This window comes from Oncorhynchus tshawytscha, linkage group LG04 (assembly GCF_018296145.1).
Source record: "Oncorhynchus tshawytscha isolate Ot180627B linkage group LG04, Otsh_v2.0, whole genome shotgun sequence".
NCBI classification, from domain to species: Eukaryota; Metazoa; Chordata; class Actinopteri; order Salmoniformes; family Salmonidae; genus Oncorhynchus; species Oncorhynchus tshawytscha.
Genome location: NC_056432.1, coordinates 40,821,806 through 40,840,986, shown reverse-complemented (window position 1 = coordinate 40,840,986; position 19,181 = coordinate 40,821,806). Strand labels below are relative to the sequence as shown.

Sequence of the window (19,181 nt, the reverse complement as noted above, 5' to 3'; positions counted from 1 at the left end):
ATAGTAATAATTGTATAGTGTAGGACTATTCTACTAGGCATAGGTTAAATGACTAACTGCAACCTTTTTTCAGTTTCATTTCCTCTCCGGTGGCTTGATTATGCCTACCTACGTAACTTTGGCGCCTTTGACTCACCCGTTCCCTTTAAATCGTTCCAAAAAATGTAATAATATAAACATAGGCTACTTTATGCGTGGGAGAGGCTTCTGATCCGAAGCGGTCCAATCCCAGTCCACTGTAAAATTAACCGCCCTTCATTGCTATTGGTTTAAGCATCTCAGTGTCTGGAGCGGTTTTATGCGTTATGCACATTGGTTCAATCTGCTGTCAATCTGTAAAGGCGCGCTCTAGAACGGTTCAAACATTCATTGGATAAAAAGTAGCAACCAATGAGCTTGCTTTGAAAGTTCCGATGATGACCATTGGTTACTGTGTTGCTCTCGTTCGGATTTACCTCATGCTTTGACCCTTGTAATAGGTTATTTCCCATACATGTGGTAGGAGGATTTAATTTACCTTCAACTGATTTGTCAAATGAACCGCCCAGGCGCGATTTGCAACGCGGGAAAGACTTCCAGAAGTAGGAGCTGTATCCACATTGACCTTGTGAACATCGGACTTTCTATTTTTGTAAATTAATGAATATTTGTGCAATTTTTAATAAGGAATTGTGGCGCGGTTTTCTACGTCGCTGGAAATGAAGAATATTTTCACTCCTGATTGAGAAGCTGCATTTGGTGGGACACTTTCAGTAATATAGCTACCTAACCCAACTTCTGTTAGAAGGCTATTTTGCTAACGTTAAGCTACTTGATAAAAACGCGTTTAGCCTATCTTTGGATGACAAAGTGATTCCTGAACACCATTGTGATACAATTTGAGATGTTATCAGTTTTGAACAAATCAGTCTTCATCTCAGCGATGGCCGAGAACAAGCACCCTCAAGTCATTTTTTGCAGCGACTCCCCGAAGAGGGTCCTGGTGTCTGTGATTAAGACCACCCCGATCAAGCGCAGGAAGAGCGGGTCCCTGATGCCGACCAGCCCTGGATTCAGCGACTTCATGGGGTGCCCGTGGGGGTGGGGGGAGAACGCCCATAATGTGAGTCTGAGCCCTGGCTCGGTGAACGGGGCTGCCTCACCTACCGGGACCAACACCGCCAGCGAGGCTGACCTGGCTGCCTCCTCTGACCAGTTTAAGGTAGGATAAGTTGGAAGTTGTAGTTCATGTTGTTTACCCTAATAACGTTGTGTTGAAGTTGAAATCATATCTAGTAGGCTAGGATAGTTTTACTGACTAGAAAGTAGCCTATACATATAGCCTACTTAGACTTTGCATTAATTGTGTGTCTGTTAGTACACCGTAATAAATGCATGAGCATTTGCATGTAACTTTCAGTTGTTTGTTGTAGTTAATCTTTTTGCAATGAATGATTGGTTACATTGTTTCAACTTGACAATATAGATGATCATGTTACATTCATCGGAAAGGCCAGATACAAATGAACTTTAGGCTACACTGAATCATTGAATGACGCAAAAAGAGACATGTAATCTAAATCATTGTCGTTTTTTAAAAATGAAACGGCAACTAGGAAAAGTGTGTTTTAAAAATGTGTTTTAAAAAAACGCCCGCGCTCACGGTGTGACATGATGAATTTTAAAACCCAGTCACTTCCTACAGTAACATCTGTCACACGTGATGTCACCTTGCGCGGCAAAAGAAAATGTTACCGGATGTGCATGGAATGAATACATGCACCTTGCTACAATGTTTAACTGCTTGTGGCCCTGGCACCATTCATTTGTACCAGACAAACAAATATCCCTATTTGACAATGATCATCAAGTTGATTTTATGTGGCAGCAATGATTTGAAGTTGGAATTAGACATTGAGGGAACTTTTGCTTTGAATGAAGCCGTTTGACATAACAACTAGTTACTGTTTTGGTAAAACAAACATTGTTACTGGAATAATGCTGCATTCCAAACTGAAAGTATGATGTTGTAAGCCAACATTAACTATTCAAAAAGAAAAGAAAGATGCATTTGTTAATTTAAACTGTAGTTAACTTTGTTTCCAGGACGGTATTCGGCGTGGCCGCCCGCGTGCTGACACTGTCCGTGAGTTGATCAACGAGGGGGAGAGCTCCTCCAGTCGCATCCGCTGCAACATCTGCAATCGTGTGTTCCCCAGAGAGAAGTCCCTACAGGCCCATAAGAGAACACACACAGGTAAGAGCAGAGCACAGATGGCCCTGACACACGGACACCCAGCCTACCAGGACACTATGCTGTTCCCTGTGTTGCAACACCAAGACTCCAGCCACCCAAGTGGCAAGCGGTACCGATGCACCAAGTCTGGAACAAACTCTACCCTGAACAGCTTCTATCCCCAAGCCATAAGACTGCTAAATAGTTAGTTAAATAGTTAACCAAATAGCTACCCGGACTCTCTGCATTGACCCTGCACATCGACTATGTACTGGAACCTCGTGTATATAGCCAAGTTACTCATTGTGTTTATTCTTTGTGTTAATATTTTTCTATTATTTCTAAACGTTTCTCTCTGCATTGTAGGGAAGGGCCCATAAGTAAGCATTTCACTGTTAGTATACACCTGTTGTTTACGAAGCATGTGACAAATAGCATGTGGTTTTAGTTCAACTCCCCGTCTGTGTTGTCTCTCAGGGGAGAGACCATACCCGTGTGACTACCCTGACTGTGGCAAGGCTTTTGTCCAGAGTGGCCAGCTAAAGACCCACCAGCGCCTGCACACTGGAGAGAAGCCCTTTGTCTGCTCTGAGAAAGGTGAGCACACAACTAGATCGTCACTTTTGTCCCTTTACATAGGTGGTACCTTGAGACCTTTCATATAGATGGGATGGAGAATCTACCAAATGGAAAAGCATTGACACTAACTCGGATGTTACTGTTATCTCCGCAGCCTGTGGCAGTCGCTTTACCCACGCTAACCGGCACTGCCCAAAGCACCCGTATGCCCGATTGAAGAGAGAGGACCCCAAAGAGGGACCAGGCAAGGCCCAGTCTGTGGACAATAAGGCTGTGGCAGAGTGGCTGGCAAAGTGAGTGGCTCTGGAGGGAGGAAAGGCAGATCAGACGTATAGTAAAAACTCACCCTATTCTGCACACCCCAATACTCACCATATCCCCCCTTGTCTCTGTGTTGTGGCAGGTACTGGCAGACCCGTGAGCAGCGTGCCCCTGTGCCCACCAAAGGGAAAATCCAGGACAAGGGTGGGGTGGAGGACCAGGAGCAGCAGGACCCCCGGGAGTTTCTCCAATCAGACGAGGAAGAAGAGGAGGATCCAATGGAGGAAGAGAAGGGCAACGGGGGTGGGGCTGCCAGACGGCGTCTCCAAGAGCAACGGGAGCGTCTTCATGGTGCCCTGGCGCTCATTGAGCTGGCTAATAACCTGTCTGCCTAAATCCCCGCCCACATCCCAGTCCTGAAACCTTTCCCAGTCAATCCCCTTCTGCCTCCCTACGCAGTATGCTTGGGATAGAAGTTTGCCTGTAGGGAAAAACATCTAGGATAAGCTTACCCTCCCCAAATACTTAACCATTAATGGGGGGTGGGGGGGGCTAAGCTGACCTTAGATTAGTATGTGGAGGGAACTCCTCCACCTGCAGTGTGGGGCAGGCACAAGCTTAAAGCACCTTATCCAGCTTCCAATGTTACCTTATTGGGCTGCTATGATTGTAGATGTCATTATTTGATGAATGTTTTACTCTCCTCTGTCTTCTAAAGAAAGGAGGAGAGAGGAACTTTGAATGTTTTTTTGTTTTGTTTGCACTTTGGTGGTAACGAGTTATTTGCTGTCTTTTACTTCGGAACTTAAGCATATTGTGTGCTTGTGATTGTGTGCTTGTGATTGTGTGAAGCATATTGTGTGCTTGTGATTGTGTGAAGCATATTGTGTGCTTGTGATTGTGTGTCTATTCATATAATGGATGTATATGTGGATTTAGCTCAGATGGAAGGAGTGGTACAGGGTGCGTTCAGACGTAGGATGACTTAGGTGTATCTAAATACTCTGATCTGGACTGTGACAGGATACAGTAGGTGAAAAAGAAATGCTGTGGAAGCCTATCAGGGGATTTTGCTTCTACCTGTCTAGTTCTTTCAGATCAGTGCAGATGAAGGAGAGTAGATGAGGGGAGAAAGTCACTGTAGAGACTCTTGAGATGCAACCCACTGTTAGAAGAGGTGGGCATTGCAAGTCCACTCTAGAGTAGTAGCTAGGCACAAGCTTTCACAAGAATCCAAGCTCTGACACCTTCACCGGTCAAACGAATCCCACCCAGACCTGTAGCTCTAACCCAGGGGAGGGACAACTCGGGTCCTGGAGAGCCGCAGAGTGAGCAGATTTAGCTCCATCTCAGCCCTTAACAAACCTGATCCAAATGGTCATCTTATCATGGCAGTTTAGACCACAATCAGTCGACCCGGGTGTGTTAGAGCTATGGCTGTGCAGGCGTTGACCGTCCCTGCTCTAACCAAATCACATCACCGGACAGAAGGAAGAGGAAGACATGCAGAGCCAGGATATGTAAAGTCAGGAGTGCTGCCACCTTTTATATTAAAAGATGCTAGCTGATTGGAGATACGGACGTGGTAGCGTTCATTGGTGGTGTACGTACAAGCCTTCTTTGCAATCAAAGCTTCCATAGGTATTTATTTCATCATATTTATTTGACCTTAATGACGAAAGCGATTTGCTATCACAAGCTTTCTCCGAGTACGGACATACTGAATAATTCCACTGAGCAGTATTGATCATGTCCCTCCTCGGTCATTTAGTATATCCATGTCAAGTAATAGCAATTAGAATGTCACACCCCTTTGCAGCAGAACTAGTATCTATCTGCTATTAAGTTTTGCCTTTATGGATTAAGTTTCCACTTCTCAGACCGGTCTAGAGAAATGTCTAGAGGATGTAATGATTGCCTGGCGTTGGCGTTTTATTATTTGTTAGCAACACTACATCTTTTAACATTGTGTAAAGGTTTTATGATCAATGGTCAATTGTTTTTAAATATATGTTTTGGTTGTTTGATTAGGTTTGTGCTTCTCGCAATACCCAAGTCCTTTATTGGCCATATGTGATTCAATATGTTGTATCCCACTGGGACACAAACTGGTTGAATCAATGTTGTTTCCACAACATTTCAAAAAAAAATGTCATGCAATGTTCTGACGTTAAATCAATTTGGAAAACTGTTTTGGATTTACAAGAAGTCATCAACATGAAGGTATTTTGGTTTGTATTTTTCTCACCCAACTTTTAACCAATGACATGGTAAAAAAAAAAAAGATTTCACATTGAATTCACTTTACTTTACAATTCAAACAAATGTAAATAAAACTAGACGTTGAATGGACCACACTGTCCAGTGTGATAACGTGTCCTGTACATCTTTTGATGGAGTACAGGCTAAACTGGACAACAGTTATTATTTGATAGTCAAAGCACCAAATGATGTATTATTATACCCAAGTATAATGTATATATCTTGTTTTTCTAACTCATTGTTTATTATTTGGTTTCAAAATGTTTTGTCAGTTAATATATTCCCTAACTTGTTTGTTAGAAAAAGAGAAGGAGAAAAATGACTGCACACAATCTACAGTACAAGAGCTTGAAGTTCATGTGTAGATGATTGTGAAATTCACTTTCTCTCCCACCGTGTTAAACAGACCATAGTCAGAATTGGTGTGTTTTAGGCCTTGATAGGAAATGTTCTGACTTGCTCTGTGGAGATGACATTGTTGGTGTTTAAAGCCGAGATTATTTTTATAGGCAGTCCACTGTTGGTACTAGTTGGTCTTCAATAAACACCATCATTGATCATGGACTAGGAGCTAGTTTCATTTCTTCACGTTTATAGTTAGGTTCATTGATTTGTTAAGAGCTGCATCACTAAACTGTAGTTTAGTTCTCATTGAACATACAGCTCTATACACTACACTACAGTATGTCTTTCAGTCACACACATTGGTTTCAAGAGGAGGTTAGTAACTACTAGTAGTCATTGCTGTTTACATGTGTAATAATACATATAGTATTGCTATTTATATGTGTAATAGTACATATAGTATTGCTATTTTCATGTGTAATAATACATATAGTATTGCTATTTGCATGTGTAATAATACATATAGTATTGCTATTTGCATGTGCAATAATACATATAGTATTGCTATTTGCATGTGCAATAATACATATAGTATTGCTATTTACATGTGTAATAATACATATAGTATTGCTATTTGCATGTGTAATAATATATATAGTATTGCTATTTGCATGTGTAATAATACATATAGTATTGCTATTTACATGTGTAATAATACATATAGTATTGCTATTTGCATGTGCAATAATACATATAGTATTGCTATTTACATGTGTAATAATACATATAGTATTGCTATTTACATGTGTAATAATACATATAGTATTGCTATTTGCATGTGTAATAATACATATAGTATTGCTATTTGCATGTGCAATAATACATATAGTATTGCTATTTGCGTGTGCAATAATACATATAGTATTGCTATTTACATGTGTAATAATACATATAGTATTGTTATTTGAATGTGTAACAATATATATAGTATTGCTATTTGCATGTGTAATAATACATATAATATTGCTATTTGCATGTGCAATAATACATATAGTATTGCTATTTGCATGTGCAATAATACATATAGTATTGCTATTTACATGTGTAATAATACATATAGTATTGCTATTTACGTGTATAATAACACCTATAGTATAGCTAAACCCTTGACAAGACCATTGAATTGCAGGTTTCAACTTGCAACACAAAATAATGAACATTGGCCAACAATATGATTATCATTTAACATAATGATCATTTAAGTCTACAAAATGTTATAACTTTTGCTCCACTATGGAGCCGATACCAAAGGCAGTGTTTACTGCTTACAGTACAGAAAAAGTCTACGGCATCATGTCTCACCTGGTTCATCACAGGTTTATTCACTTATTTCACAGGGAGTCTGTCTATGGAATCTTCCATCAATGGAATGATCAGCTGGTCCTGGTTTCCCTGTATTCCGCTTTCATCGCTTTGGGATGGTTTGCTGCTGCTGTGGAATGTCAGGTAGGAATACACAAGTCCCCCTGATATACTGATGAGAAGAGAGAACTATAGAGTTGGACTTTGGCAATAACTTAAACAGAATGGCATAGCAAGTTTTCTTGCGCTAATGTGTCACGGCTTGGAAACTCGTCCGCTCTTACCAAATATTTAACCCCAGGAAGTTGGTCCATGAAAACAGGTAGTCTCCACCTAAAAACATGCCGATGTAGGCCACAGCAACGTTCTGCGGAAAACAATTGATCTTGATACACTAGTTTCCTGGGCATGATATTCATGGATATGTGGACTTTGTGAGAAGGACATGATCAGAAGAGGATTGTGCATTTAAAAACATCCCCCCCCATTTTGTGCTCACTGAACCTGACCCAGCTGTGTCAACACAGCCCCGAAAAGTTAGGAACAAACATATTGACCCACATGTTACTGGTCCACATGTGTTCTTCTTACCTTAATTGCTCCCACCACCGTGGTGGTCAGTGCAGAGTTGTAGTGGCTACACAGCACTATGGAATACATCAGCACAAACCTTAAACAGAGGCGCAACATTTTTATCATGGTATACTTACATTTCATATGATTTTTATGATTATTATTTATTATTATTAATAAGACCCCCCCCCTCCTTTTGTTTTTTTGAACATAGATTGATTTTTCAAGTTCAAATATACATTATAGAACACCACCATGTGAACGATCATACTTTTTAGAAGAAAAGGGAAAGAGACATACAAATAAACGAAATAAAGAAGAATAGAAATTCAAAAAAATATATATATAATTAAACATCCGTAAAAGAACCAAAATAAGTAATAATGTTAATAATTGCAGGAGTTTATTTCAGTGTCATTAAATGAAGGGAATTATTCTACAAACACATGTCCCCCTTTTTGTCTATACAGTTATTGGGCAAGGTACAATCTGTTGGGAGTCCATTTCGACAGAAAAGTATCCATCTTTAGTTGTAACCTGGCTGTCATATTTTCCATAATTGTCCTTTTTTTCCCATTGACTTACAGTTGGCGGCTGTGGTTTAAGCCAATTGAACATAATCATTTTCTGTGCAATCACTAACAGTGCCCTTAATATGTACAGTTGTTTTTTTTATCTTCCAGGTTACAAGGTATTATACCCCTAATGAAATGAACATTGGTTCCAGTGGCAACTCAATGTCTTGGATTGTCTTCACTTCTTTTTTTAATGCTCTTCCAGAACCCTTGTAACTTTGGACAGTACCAGAAGATGTGTGTGTGGTCTCATATTTTTCCACACAGCGACTCCAACATCGTGCCGAAGCTTTTTGATCAAATGTTCGATGTCAACAAAGGTGTTTTAAAGTATCTCATCTTCACTTACCAGTCAGAATCCCTCCACGCTGGGCTACTATTGCATTTGTGACTACGTTCACAAATTCTCTCCCATGATTCATCTTCCACCACCACGTTCATTTTTAGTTCACATTTTCCTTTAACATCCCACGTGTGTTCAGAAGTGGTCATTTGAAACCTTTTATGTAACTGAGACAACTCTTTTTTGGCTGCTACTTGCCCTTCTAATATGTTTATGAAATATTGCTCTACAATGAATGGTAGTAGGGGCCTTTTGTATTACTTTTTTAATATGTTCTAAGATTTGTTAGGGAAGGTTGTGTTGGCAACGATTGAGCCCAATGGGACAACATCATGGCTAAAGGGGGCGGCAGGGTAGCCTAGTGGTTAGAGCATTGGACTAGTAACCGGAAGGTTGCAAGTTCAAATCCCCGAGCTGAAATCATCCTCGTTCTGCCCCTCAACAGGCAGTTAACCCGCTGTTCCTAGGCCGTCATTGAAAATAAGAATTTGTTCTTAACTGACTTGCCTAGTTAAATAAAGGTAAAATTAAAATACATTTTAAAAAAGTGGGACGTGTCTCAGTGTTCTGCTCCGCCTCCAGTTGTTGAGGAAGGATATCCTCATGGAGACTACACTTCATTGAGACACATCTTGCTCTTACAATGTTGAACCACAACATATCAAATTACAGAAGTTGAATAATCCCCCTTTAACAGCCATATAAATAGGGATACACTGCCAGTTTCGTTTTGAGTCATTTCTACACTGACTTACCCCATGAGGCAGGAAATAAGGAAGCAGGAAACAAAGGGGGCATTCAACCAGTGTTCATATGTGATGGCCTGTCAACAGAAAACAAACACACAGACAGCGGGTCAGACAGACGGACAGACAGACGGGAATGAACTGATCCTAGATCTGTGGCTAAAAGCGATGCTTATCCTGAGAAAACAGGAAATCCATTTACCTTGTGTAAATCCCCAGTAAATGCACTTGCTAGAAGAGTTGGGATGACGATGATGAATGCATTGTAAAATAAGATCCCATATTTTCCAAGACCCTTTAAAGAAATAGAAAACTTTATTTCATGTGAATCCGAATTACACAAAACACTTCGCTATTCAACTCCTCAAATGCTCAACCATAAGAAGATAGTGTTGCTGGAGCTTAAAGATCCAGGGATCCACAGTGGAGGCAGGATACGCATTTTGCAGTGTTTACTTTAAGGGTGGGCATCCAAACAAATGAATCAACGTCACGTAGCCTGGCCACGTTTAGGTGAGTCATTATCCTGCCAATTCAGACCCTATACATTGGAAGCGATAGAACAAAGGTGACTCTTTCAGCAACACCTCACTTCACCTTTCCTCACCTTGGCTGGAATGTAAACATGCAGGATGTAAATGTATCGATTGTTGCAAAGCTAAGGACTAGATTTATTCAACCTGCCGTAGAAATATGTATGTATTCTCCTGTGCCTGTTTAAGAATCTCTTAATCTGAAAACAGGAAGTATCTACCTGTAAGGAGAATGTAGTCCAGGTGCTTGGTATTGTCACAGTACTCAGACCCATTCTGGGATTTTTTTTATTTGACGACGGGGTTAAAAATCTTTTTAAAAGAGGTATGTTTACGTGCTTAAATCAATTCTTTATCCCTTCTTAATTGTCCTGGTCTACATGTTAATAGGGAAAACAGATGGAGGACATATAGTGTGGCTACAATGTGTCCTACCTCAGTTCCCAGCTTCTTCTTGGTGTACACACCACTGGCAGCAGTGAAGACATCATTAAGCAGAATGAACGTGTAGCCCTCTGCATCAAAGGCCAAGTCAGAGCTATTGGAGAAAATAAGTGGTGCATTTGATTCATAGTGGTAATGAAGATAATCAGTGATTCCTTTGAAGTACTATAGATGTTTTCAGAGGTAATATCTGAAGGAGGGTAGCTCACCGGACAGGAACATGTTAACCGTGTGAAAGTGTATTAGTAGCATATCAGGGTTGGCAATCTATTGGACCTACCTGGCAGCCACCAAAGCTCCAAAAACTATGGCCAGAACACTGTAGATAAGACGATTAGGGAATGTTTTTCTGGAGAGGAAATGTAAATGAACCTGTTAATACTTTAAGGCCGAACTGTAAAAGATGTGCCATTATTACAGTGCAGTAGACATGTGGAAAAATGGCCACAAACCTCAATAGCCTTGCTTCCATGATCATTGTCATCAATATGGTGAACTTCCTTAATACCGTGAACATGGGTAAGCTGTAAAAGGATCAATCAATCAATCATTCATATTTGATCTGCTTTTTTATAAATGCATTTGTCACAAAGTGCTTGGCGCCCAGTCCTAAGTCCCTATGGGTAGGGAGTGTTGTTTACATTGTACAGACTGTAATTGAGATGATATCTGAAACTAATGCATTAAGTTTCACTCATGCATTTAGACTCCATTGTACCTTAACTTCTTTGTACTAGCCAGTCCTGTTATGTGGTTTCCAACATACAGCAAAGGTAGGGGGAAGATCTGTATGTCCAGAATGTATTAAATGAATTAAATCAAGATCATTATATTGACATGTTGGCAAATGGCAAAATTAGGTTTTGTTTTTTTTAACATTGGCTCCTTTTGTGGCTCATTGTGGTTCACCTTTTGTTGTATGCATCTGTGACAGACAGAAGATGAAAATAAAGGGAAATCACTTACTTTGACGAGAACACTTCTGTCAAAGTCTTGGAAGTGAACTGTTTGGTTCATTTTAGCAAAATAGAGAATGAGGATTGTAGTAGTCATCTGTAAAAAAAAAAAAATAAAAAAGAAAGAGAAAAAGAAGGGGGATCAATGTTTATGAATAGATGGCAATTCCACACTCAATGATGTAGTTGATGTTAAGCTACTGATAATGGTCAGTTCTTATTTCATCAACAGTTTGATTTTGGTTATGATATGGGAAGGTAACCTGATCCTACATCTCTGTGGTGCAACTTCTACCTCAAGAATCCTGAATTGAGATACAGTATAGCCTACCTGGCCAATTCCTAGAAACATGTAGGAGGGAAATCTAAAAGCAAGGAAAGTCATGTTATTGGATAATCAAGATGTCAAGATGTAGCCTATAAACAATACAATGCAGAATGTAACCCATGATAACTGGCTGCCTGTTTGAGCCTCAAATTGTCATGTTAATTTAGCATGTTATTTGTTGAACCTCTCTCTGTACACAATCATTGCAGTGACGAAACGACCTTACCTGTAGTTTGTGAGAATCGTTTTGTTCACAACAATGATCAAAAAAGAACTGACAGCGTAGAACGCAGCAGATAAAAACTTTAACAGTCCGGAATGTTCGGGTTCTGGAAAATTAGCTGAGGTAGACATGGCAGACATTAGTTCAAGAATAGTTGTTATCGCAAAAAATATATAATGATCTCGGTTGCTTTCACTTAGGCTTTGTCGCGATCATTTGGTAAAAGGGGAGGACGTTAATTAGAGTGGGCCGGGACCGTTCAAACAGGCTGAAATTTCCGAAGGGAATTACATAATTCTGGAAGATTATAAACAATATCTTTACTTTTCCTTTTTTGCATGGAAGGGAGGAGATATCCGTATAGTGCCAAATATAGACGTTATGACATTTTGCTGAATCATACGGGCTGCTGCTTGATTATTCACAATTAATTTTCATGGATTGTCAAAATGGTCTTTTGTTTCCCCTATTATATAGATCAGACCTAATCTCTTGTAAGTAAAATTACATGGAATTTCAATGACTGCCTGAAGTACGACTAAGCATAACACACACACAGTCACACAGATAAGGATTGATGTAAATATAATAAATCAAGGGAAAGGGAAAGGGGATTATTTGGATACTGTGTTGCTATGATTATTTTATTGCACCATGACACAGTAGTTCACGATTTATGACCTATTCCAGCTGTACAATTCTTACTGTCATTATTCATCTTCAAAAGGAAGGCAAGTGGTTGTTAATTCCTTTAGGGGGCGCCATTGTGTCATTTTGTTTTATATTGCTACTCTTGCAGCCTGTAACTTTGCACCTTTCTTTTTGTAGCCTGGGATCAGATATCTGGTCTAGTCTGGTCCCAAATGGGATATCTGATCTGGTCCCAGGTTAGATCAACCTGTAGGCTGCAGGCTGGCAGAGAGCTTGGGAGTCAAAAGTGTTTGTTCCCTCCCTAATATATCTCTTTCGATCTGTCTGTCTGAGTTCACACTTGTATTTTCTCTTGACAATCTAGAAAGGGATAAAGAAGGATTGGACTGTGCTGCAATGAATCTCAATATTCACCCGGAAGTGAAATGGAAATTCAGTGAGTCCATTTGAGTCTACACAGGTTTGTAGGAAGGCGATAGATAAGTGAGTTGAGCTGAGCAATATACTAAAAGGCTATGTATTCCTCTGCTCAGCGTCTCTCTCAGGGCCGACTCCAGGCATAAGCGACATAAACTTTTTACATTTTATGAAAAAAATTGGAACTCATTCAGTGTCTCAACTTACTGTTGAGAGTTAGAATAGTAGAACACGTAAGGTGCACCATGACACAGTAGTTCATGATTTATTACCTATTCCAGCTGTAAAATTCTCACTGTCATTATTCATCTTCAAAAGGAAGGCAAGTGGTTGTTAATTCCTTTAGGGGGCGCCATTGTGTCATTTTGTTTTATATTGCTACTCTTGCAGCCTGTAACTTTGCACCTCTCTTTTTGTAGCCTGGGATCAGATATCTGGTCTGGTCTGGTCCCAGGCTAAGAGTTAGAATAGTAGAATACGTAAGGTGTAAGTTTGAAATTTGGATGGGCATCAGCCAGGGACACGCATTGATTTTGCTCGTCACGCTCACTGAGATATCATTAATATGTCATAAGTCATGGCAAAATGTGTAGAATTGCAGGACATTCGCCATCCGACCCATTCTCTTAGGGCCTCCAAAAGGCTAGAGCCAGCCGTGGTTTCTCCTCCCTTTCTCTCTACTTCCTGCTTCTCCAGCCTCACAGACTTAATTAAGCACAGCCTCCACATCTCTATCCCTGGAAGGGAGAATGGAATACCAAGGTGGGTCTAAATAGTGACTTCCTCTCCTCTCCGTCTAGATTGATGTGAAAGACATGGACACCTGGGTATCCATCTACCGTATTGCTTGCACATGTTTTGTTGATCATTGCAGATGAAGGAGAGAAGGCATTTTTTTGTCATTGAATATATTGTTTTGTTGCTCATACACTGCTAAATTTGGTCATTTTGGTCCTGGAGGTAAAGTATCTTCCTAATTAGTAGACCTGTGTTCTCCTCCTTCACATGTGTAGAGTAATCCCTCTGAAGCAGAGGTTACTTATCTCGTTTATCCGGTCTTTCTCCTCCACCCCTAGCAATAAATCTATGTTCTTTGGCAAAGTTGCGAATGAGTTCTGTTAAGTACGGGACGTCATTTTACTCACAAGCAGCAGGCTTTGCTATGAAGGTCACCTTCTTCCTGGACCACCTCAGCATTTTCACAGGTCATAGTGACCCACAGAAACACACCACAACCAAATGTCACTCCTCTGAGTGCTCCAGATACACACGTCAGTTGCGTTTTTTCATATGTGTGGTCATTGATGTTTTCTCTGTATATATGGCTCTACTGGTGTCTGTACGTGCCTCTGTTGTACTCCAGAGCTGGTGTGTTAGCAGAAGGATTGTGTGTGGTCTTGGTTTGAGTGCTGTTGCTAGGTTGTAAGGCAGTGGTCACCAACCCAGGTCCTGGAGAGAGAGATTGTTGGGTGTTTGTCTCAGCCCAGCACTAACACATCAGCTACTCAACAAATTATCAAAAACCTAAATTAGCTGAATCAGGTGGGTTAGTGCAGGGCTATAGCAAAAGCCTGCACACCTCTTCAGAATGAGCGTGACTGACTGATCGCAACGCAACCCTTATTGAAAGATTGCATGATTTCACACGTGACAAATAACAGGTTTTGCCCATGTACAATTTTATTTCAGATGTGAAATTTCTGATGTGAAATCATGTGAAAATGTGTTTTTGGAACACTTTATATGTGATGATATTTCACATGAAGTTTCACATGTGGATTTTCACGTGATCACACAACATTTCACATGTGAAATCATGTGAAACCATGTGGTTGTGGAACACTTTAAATGTGATGATATTTCAGATAACCTTGCACATGTGGATTAACATTTTCACATGATGCCCTGCAAACAAAAATGAGTTGTTAGGATGTCTCCGGAACATAACGAAAAAACCACAATGTTTTCAAGTTACATATTTGAATGTTTATACTTAAATTATCATTCAAGGTGTCATCACCTGGGGTTTGAACTCACACCCTCCTGGTTCACAGAATTCCAATATTCCTGCTATGCCACCATGGCTGCGTCAATCACTGACTTCATCTGTATTCCTACACTTCGGCCTTCAAAGTAAATCTCAGCTTTGTAGAACACACTCAAGAAAAACTATTATATTTATCATAGTGATTCAGGAATAGCATTTAAACAGAACAATATGCTCCACCAACATTAGACAACTATACAGAACCCCTCAAATTGATGGCACTATTTTGCTAAGTGCAGAGATGTATTATAGGTAATGAATGTGCACTTTTTCACATGTAAGGAGAATAACATGTTTTCAACTTTCACTTGTGAAATTGCATGTGAAATAAAATTAGCATTTTCACATATGAACATTTTCTCTGAAAATCTAACTCTCAGATGTGAAAATCAGATTTGCACGTATAAATCATTTGCATGTGAAAATCGTAGTCTCTCATGTGAAATAGCATTTTCACATGTGAAAAACTTTCACATGGAAATCGAATTTTCACTTTCACATGTAAAAAAACGTTCAAATGTTGTCACGTGTAGTTTCCTGGTATCACGTTTAAATGTTGCATCCCAAATGTTTTCACATGTGTAGTTTCATGTTGTCAAATGTTGCATTTACATGTTGTCACATGTTATGTAAAACACTAGATCACATGTGAAATTCATGTGGCTTTTCTACAAAGGAATATAATTGCAGTTTATACAAAAATCAACAACACAAGAATGTTTTGGGATAAGTGTAGATTTTATTTCAGATATCACAGCTCTTGATTATTTATACAAGGAATAAGTAGAAAACAGTTTTGCGAATGCTATAGATTAGTTGGTGGATTACATGTCGACATGTATTCAATTTTTATTACACACACCACAGGTTTCTGCCTCACACACATAGTAATGCTTTTACAAAACTCCTCCAAAACACATAATGAAAACCAAGGAAAATGTCTAAAAAGACATGAAAGAAAAGTCAAGCTGCTGCACATTAATCTCAGTTAACCTAGAAGTAAAATGTTGCATCATTTTGTCAGGTGCCAGTTATGTTTACGTAGTCTGTCCACAAGGGGATTAGCCGCACATTAACAAGTTCCCTCACTTCACAGAGCACTAATGCCTTTTCTGTTTTCCGTCCTTTTTTCTCTGCATCCTCTTCAGCTTTCTCTTTACCTTCGGGTGGGCACAGAACTTCTTCCCTTTCACGTGCAGCCTATGGGAATGGAGGAGAAAAGACAGTCATTGTCTCAGGTCACCATCTGACATAGAGGGTCTTCAAAGGTCCTGAACTGTCATTCTGAAAAATGACATTTTCTTTCATGGCTAACTACCAGGAAAGTATGAAAAGACAGGCTGAGTGAGCAGGGAGCTTATATTCATGAGCTCGCCTTTACTGACAGCTCTTTGAAACGCCTATGCCAAGTAACTTGGATGCAGTGAGTAGCGTTGCAGTTAAATGATCCCCAGCAAATTTGTTGATACACAAAGCAACTCAAATAACATTGAAATTGCATCAAATGATACAAACAAATGTCATACACATCTCCTTTTTGGCATGTCATTTGTGATGTGATTCACAGCAGCACTGACAGGTGAGTTGACTTGACAACTGCGTATGTTTTGAACACCCCCCCCTTTTGTTCCATGCTGGCTGAAGACCTAGCTAGCCAGAAGCTAGCTAACGCCAGACACAGATGAAAGGGGAAACAAGGCGGTAAGAGATACGAGAATATCATGTTGCCATTGGTGTATTAAAATGAGAATTAAGGTGATGTCACCTTGTCCCTTTAATGATGAAGCTAAGTGTTTGACATGGGGGAGGGGACCAGTAACTTTATCATAAAAGGTTATCAATGTAGAAGTGACAGTCATTTTTCATACTTTGATCATCATACCTTCGAATATCATCCAAAACATGAAAAACATAATTTTGACTGTTCTGAACTTTAACATAATTTGTATCAGACAGTGGAATACTAACACTAGTATGTCATGACAGTTTTCAATGATAGTAAATGTGTAAGTGGGATACTACAATTAGTCTACTCTAGTCAGTATTGTGATGAACTCACACGAGTGCGTTGATCTCACAGGCACCATTGTTTCTCTGCATCTCTGCTCTCTCCACCTTCCTCAGCACATTGGTGGGAATGTCCATAGATGTCGTCACACAGCATTTAGGAATGCCCCCTGCAATGTTTACCATCAGTTGTAAGAGTTGCAGTAATCGTGGCCTAAGTGATGGTAGTGGTAATTGCAGCAGCTCTAGTGGAACTTGTCGTGGTGTACAGATGTAGGATCTTAATTTGATCACTATTTTGTTGTTAAGAATTTTCCCGCACAGCAGGAAATGCAAACCTGTAGTATATTCAAGGTTTAAAAAGGCTTCAATAGTTAGTAATTGTAGTAATGTATCAACCCCCTACAAAACAATGTCCATTAATTACTGTATAATCCACACAATAATTAACATTACCTGTTGCTGCAGGATTATTTCCCTGCTGTAGCAAACTGGCTCAAATCAAGATCATACATCTGTAGTAGTGGCTTCAGTAGGCATGGTAATAAAATAATATTAGCAGTAGTAATAATAATAGGAGTAATAGTTGTAGTAGTACAGGTAGTAGAGTGTTTTTTCAAAGAACAAGGAGTTGGAGAGGTAGCTGAAGTAGTAGTTTAGGTTGCTCCAAGAATCACAGACTAGTAAATTCTCCTTAAACTCAAGTGACCTGTGTTGTTTTAAACTGTGACTATGGAATGACAGTAGAATGACAACCTAGTGGTTGATGAGTATCAACTGAAAGTAAGCGAGTCACAACAGATACAACCCACAAATGATAATCCTGCCTGTGCCACCAAATAAACAATTTTTGGCAATACCATTCAGGCAACATAACTGCCATATGATAGTAACTGCCAATCTCTCTCTCTCTCATTCTTTCTTTCTCTTTCTCTTAATCGCATGTGCACACACACGTGCACGTGCACACGCACACAAACTCACACACACACACACACACCACAAGCTTCAGCATGAATACTAACATTTCCACTGAGCTCTTGTGTCTACTGTCACACAGCCCAAAAAAATGAACATTCAAGGCAGCTAGCTACTTATTGAGTCCTATGCAAAGGAGTGATGGTTTGATGACCGACCAATAGGTAAAAGTCATTGGTTACTAGACCACTGCTGTTCTGATTTGTCAAATATCAATATTTGTTTTTCTAGCAAGAACTACTGCAAAATGTTCTGATGATAGAAATTCCAGTGGCAGGAGGCCATATCCTGAAAATGTATTAATTTATACTGGTCCCTTTGATCAATTCTATACATTAATAAAATATTCTGCATATGAATTTGGCCAGAGCATTTGTATGGTTTAAGATACAAAAGATTAATACCGCATTCCTGAAAGCTACGACTCTAAGGAATACCTACATGCCTTCTGTTTCCATCTCTGATACTCACAAGGACTCTGTTAGAAGGGAGTGTGACAAAAAATGAATCTAATGACTGAGGGAAATTAATTCAAAGCATACTGTACTTCCTTCAGACTGGAATTTGGCATTACCTGATGTGTTGTTTATTGCGATTCTTAGTTTTCAGATTATTTTAAAATTACCTCATTACTTTTAATAAGCTATTGAACAAAATAATGGTGAGCAAGCTTTGCACCTTTTCCTTTTCAATGATGATCAAATTATTTGGTTGCACCTCGTTTGTTGAGCGCCCTCCACTTGTTTCCTAATTCGTTCAGCAACATTTAATTTGAAGAAAAGTACTTTATTGGTGGTTGCGTTGCTTTCTTATACAGTTCTTCCAGAGAATAATTGCACGTGGAAAATGTCCGGCCCCTCTGCAATTGACCTTTTGTACATCTGCCCCCCCTAAGAATATAGTTGAATAGACCTGTATTACAGTGTCTTCCTTACCTTCAGTGGTTGTGATGGCCAGAGCACACAGAAAGAACAGCATTACCATCACTCTAAGATCCATGGTGACAGCGGGAGTGAGAGAGCAAGTGAAACTCATCAGAATTTATACCGAATTCCTCCCCCCTCCTATCGCTGTGGGTTGCTGGTATTGGTCTGGCAGGTTTTAACAGGTTCGATTACTACTACATTTAACTTAATGAAAGACTACAACAACCTCACAATGCTTTGTGAGAGCCATCATGTAGAATTGATAATAGAATATAGGTTGCAAACCAAAAACAGAGATCTAGGTGGAGCAGCCGGGTTAAAGCCAGGGTAAAAGTGAGGGCAGTGCATACCAAACCAACACAGTAAATAAAGTGGGCTACTGAAATTGCTAATAAATCGATTTGCTGATA

General features: G+C 39.7%; 3 protein-coding genes across 3 annotated transcripts; 1 reads left to right on the top strand and 2 right to left on the bottom strand.

Annotated features, from left to right (window-relative positions):
* The first annotated feature begins 501 nt into the window (after positions 1-501).
* On the top strand, positions 502-5,881 carry LOC112248813 (zinc finger protein 367). Its single transcript, XM_024418138.2, has 5 exons — positions 502-1,201; positions 2,086-2,236; positions 2,693-2,812; positions 2,949-3,087; positions 3,198-5,881. The coding sequence occupies exons 1-5, from the start codon at positions 884-886 to the stop codon at positions 3,448-3,450; spliced, it is 981 nt and encodes a 326-aa protein (XP_024273906.1). The 5' UTR covers positions 502-883; the 3' UTR covers positions 3,451-5,881.
* LOC112248812 (UDP-N-acetylglucosamine/UDP-glucose/GDP-mannose transporter) lies at positions 5,272-11,993 on the bottom strand. The gene is made up of 12 exons (XM_024418136.2): positions 11,749-11,993; positions 11,526-11,559; positions 11,205-11,291; positions 10,957-11,024; positions 10,691-10,762; positions 10,519-10,587; positions 10,230-10,332; positions 9,464-9,556; positions 9,271-9,338; positions 7,616-7,694; positions 7,309-7,391; positions 5,272-7,196 (listed from the first exon to the last, which is right to left on the bottom strand). Exons 1-12 carry the CDS (start codon positions 11,883-11,885, stop codon positions 7,049-7,051), a joined length of 1,041 nt encoding a protein of 346 aa, XP_024273904.1. The 5' UTR covers positions 11,886-11,993; the 3' UTR covers positions 5,272-7,048.
* A 3,586-nt stretch (positions 11,994-15,579) lies between these two features.
* Positions 15,580-18,928, bottom strand: ccl27a (chemokine (C-C motif) ligand 27a). The gene is made up of 3 exons (XM_024418135.2): positions 18,781-18,928; positions 16,920-17,037; positions 15,580-16,060 (listed from the first exon to the last, which is right to left on the bottom strand). Exons 1-3 carry the CDS (start codon positions 18,878-18,880, stop codon positions 15,961-15,963), a joined length of 318 nt encoding a protein of 105 aa, XP_024273903.1. The 5' UTR covers positions 18,881-18,928; the 3' UTR covers positions 15,580-15,960.
* Positions 18,929-19,181: the final 253 nt, after the last annotated feature.

Bases quoted from the DNA above. Each gene is read 5' to 3' on its own strand.
- LOC112248813 (XM_024418138.2), top strand. From the start codon at position 884: ATGTTATCAGTTTTGAACAAATCAGTCTTCATCTCAGCGATGGCCGAG. The intron at 2,237-2,692 runs GTAAGAGCAGAG...GTTGTCTCTCAG, and splicing joins CCATAAGAGAACACACACAG to GGGAGAGACCATACCCGTGT. The intron at 2,813-2,948 runs GTGAGCACACAA...TTATCTCCGCAG, and splicing joins CTTTGTCTGCTCTGAGAAAG to CCTGTGGCAGTCGCTTTACC.
- ccl27a (XM_024418135.2), bottom strand. From the start codon at position 18,880: ATGAGTTTCACTTGCTCTCTCACTCCCGCTGTCACCATGGATCTTAGA. The intron at 17,038-18,780 runs GTAAGGAAGACA...TAAACATTGCAG, and splicing joins GGCCATCACAACCACTGAAG to GGGGCATTCCTAAATGCTGT. The intron at 16,061-16,919 runs GTGAGTTCATCA...CCATTCCCATAG, and splicing joins TGTGAGATCAACGCACTCGT to GCTGCACGTGAAAGGGAAGA.
- LOC112248812 (XM_024418136.2), bottom strand. From the start codon at position 11,885: ATGTCTGCCATGTCTACCTCAGCTAATTTTCCAGAACCCGAACATTCC. The intron at 10,333-10,518 runs GTAGGTCCAATA...TTTCTCCAATAG, and splicing joins GGAGCTTTGGTGGCTGCCAG to CTCTGACTTGGCCTTTGATG. The intron at 7,392-7,615 runs GTAAGAAGAACA...TGTTTTCCGCAG, and splicing joins CGGTGGTGGGAGCAATTAAG to AACGTTGCTGTGGCCTACAT.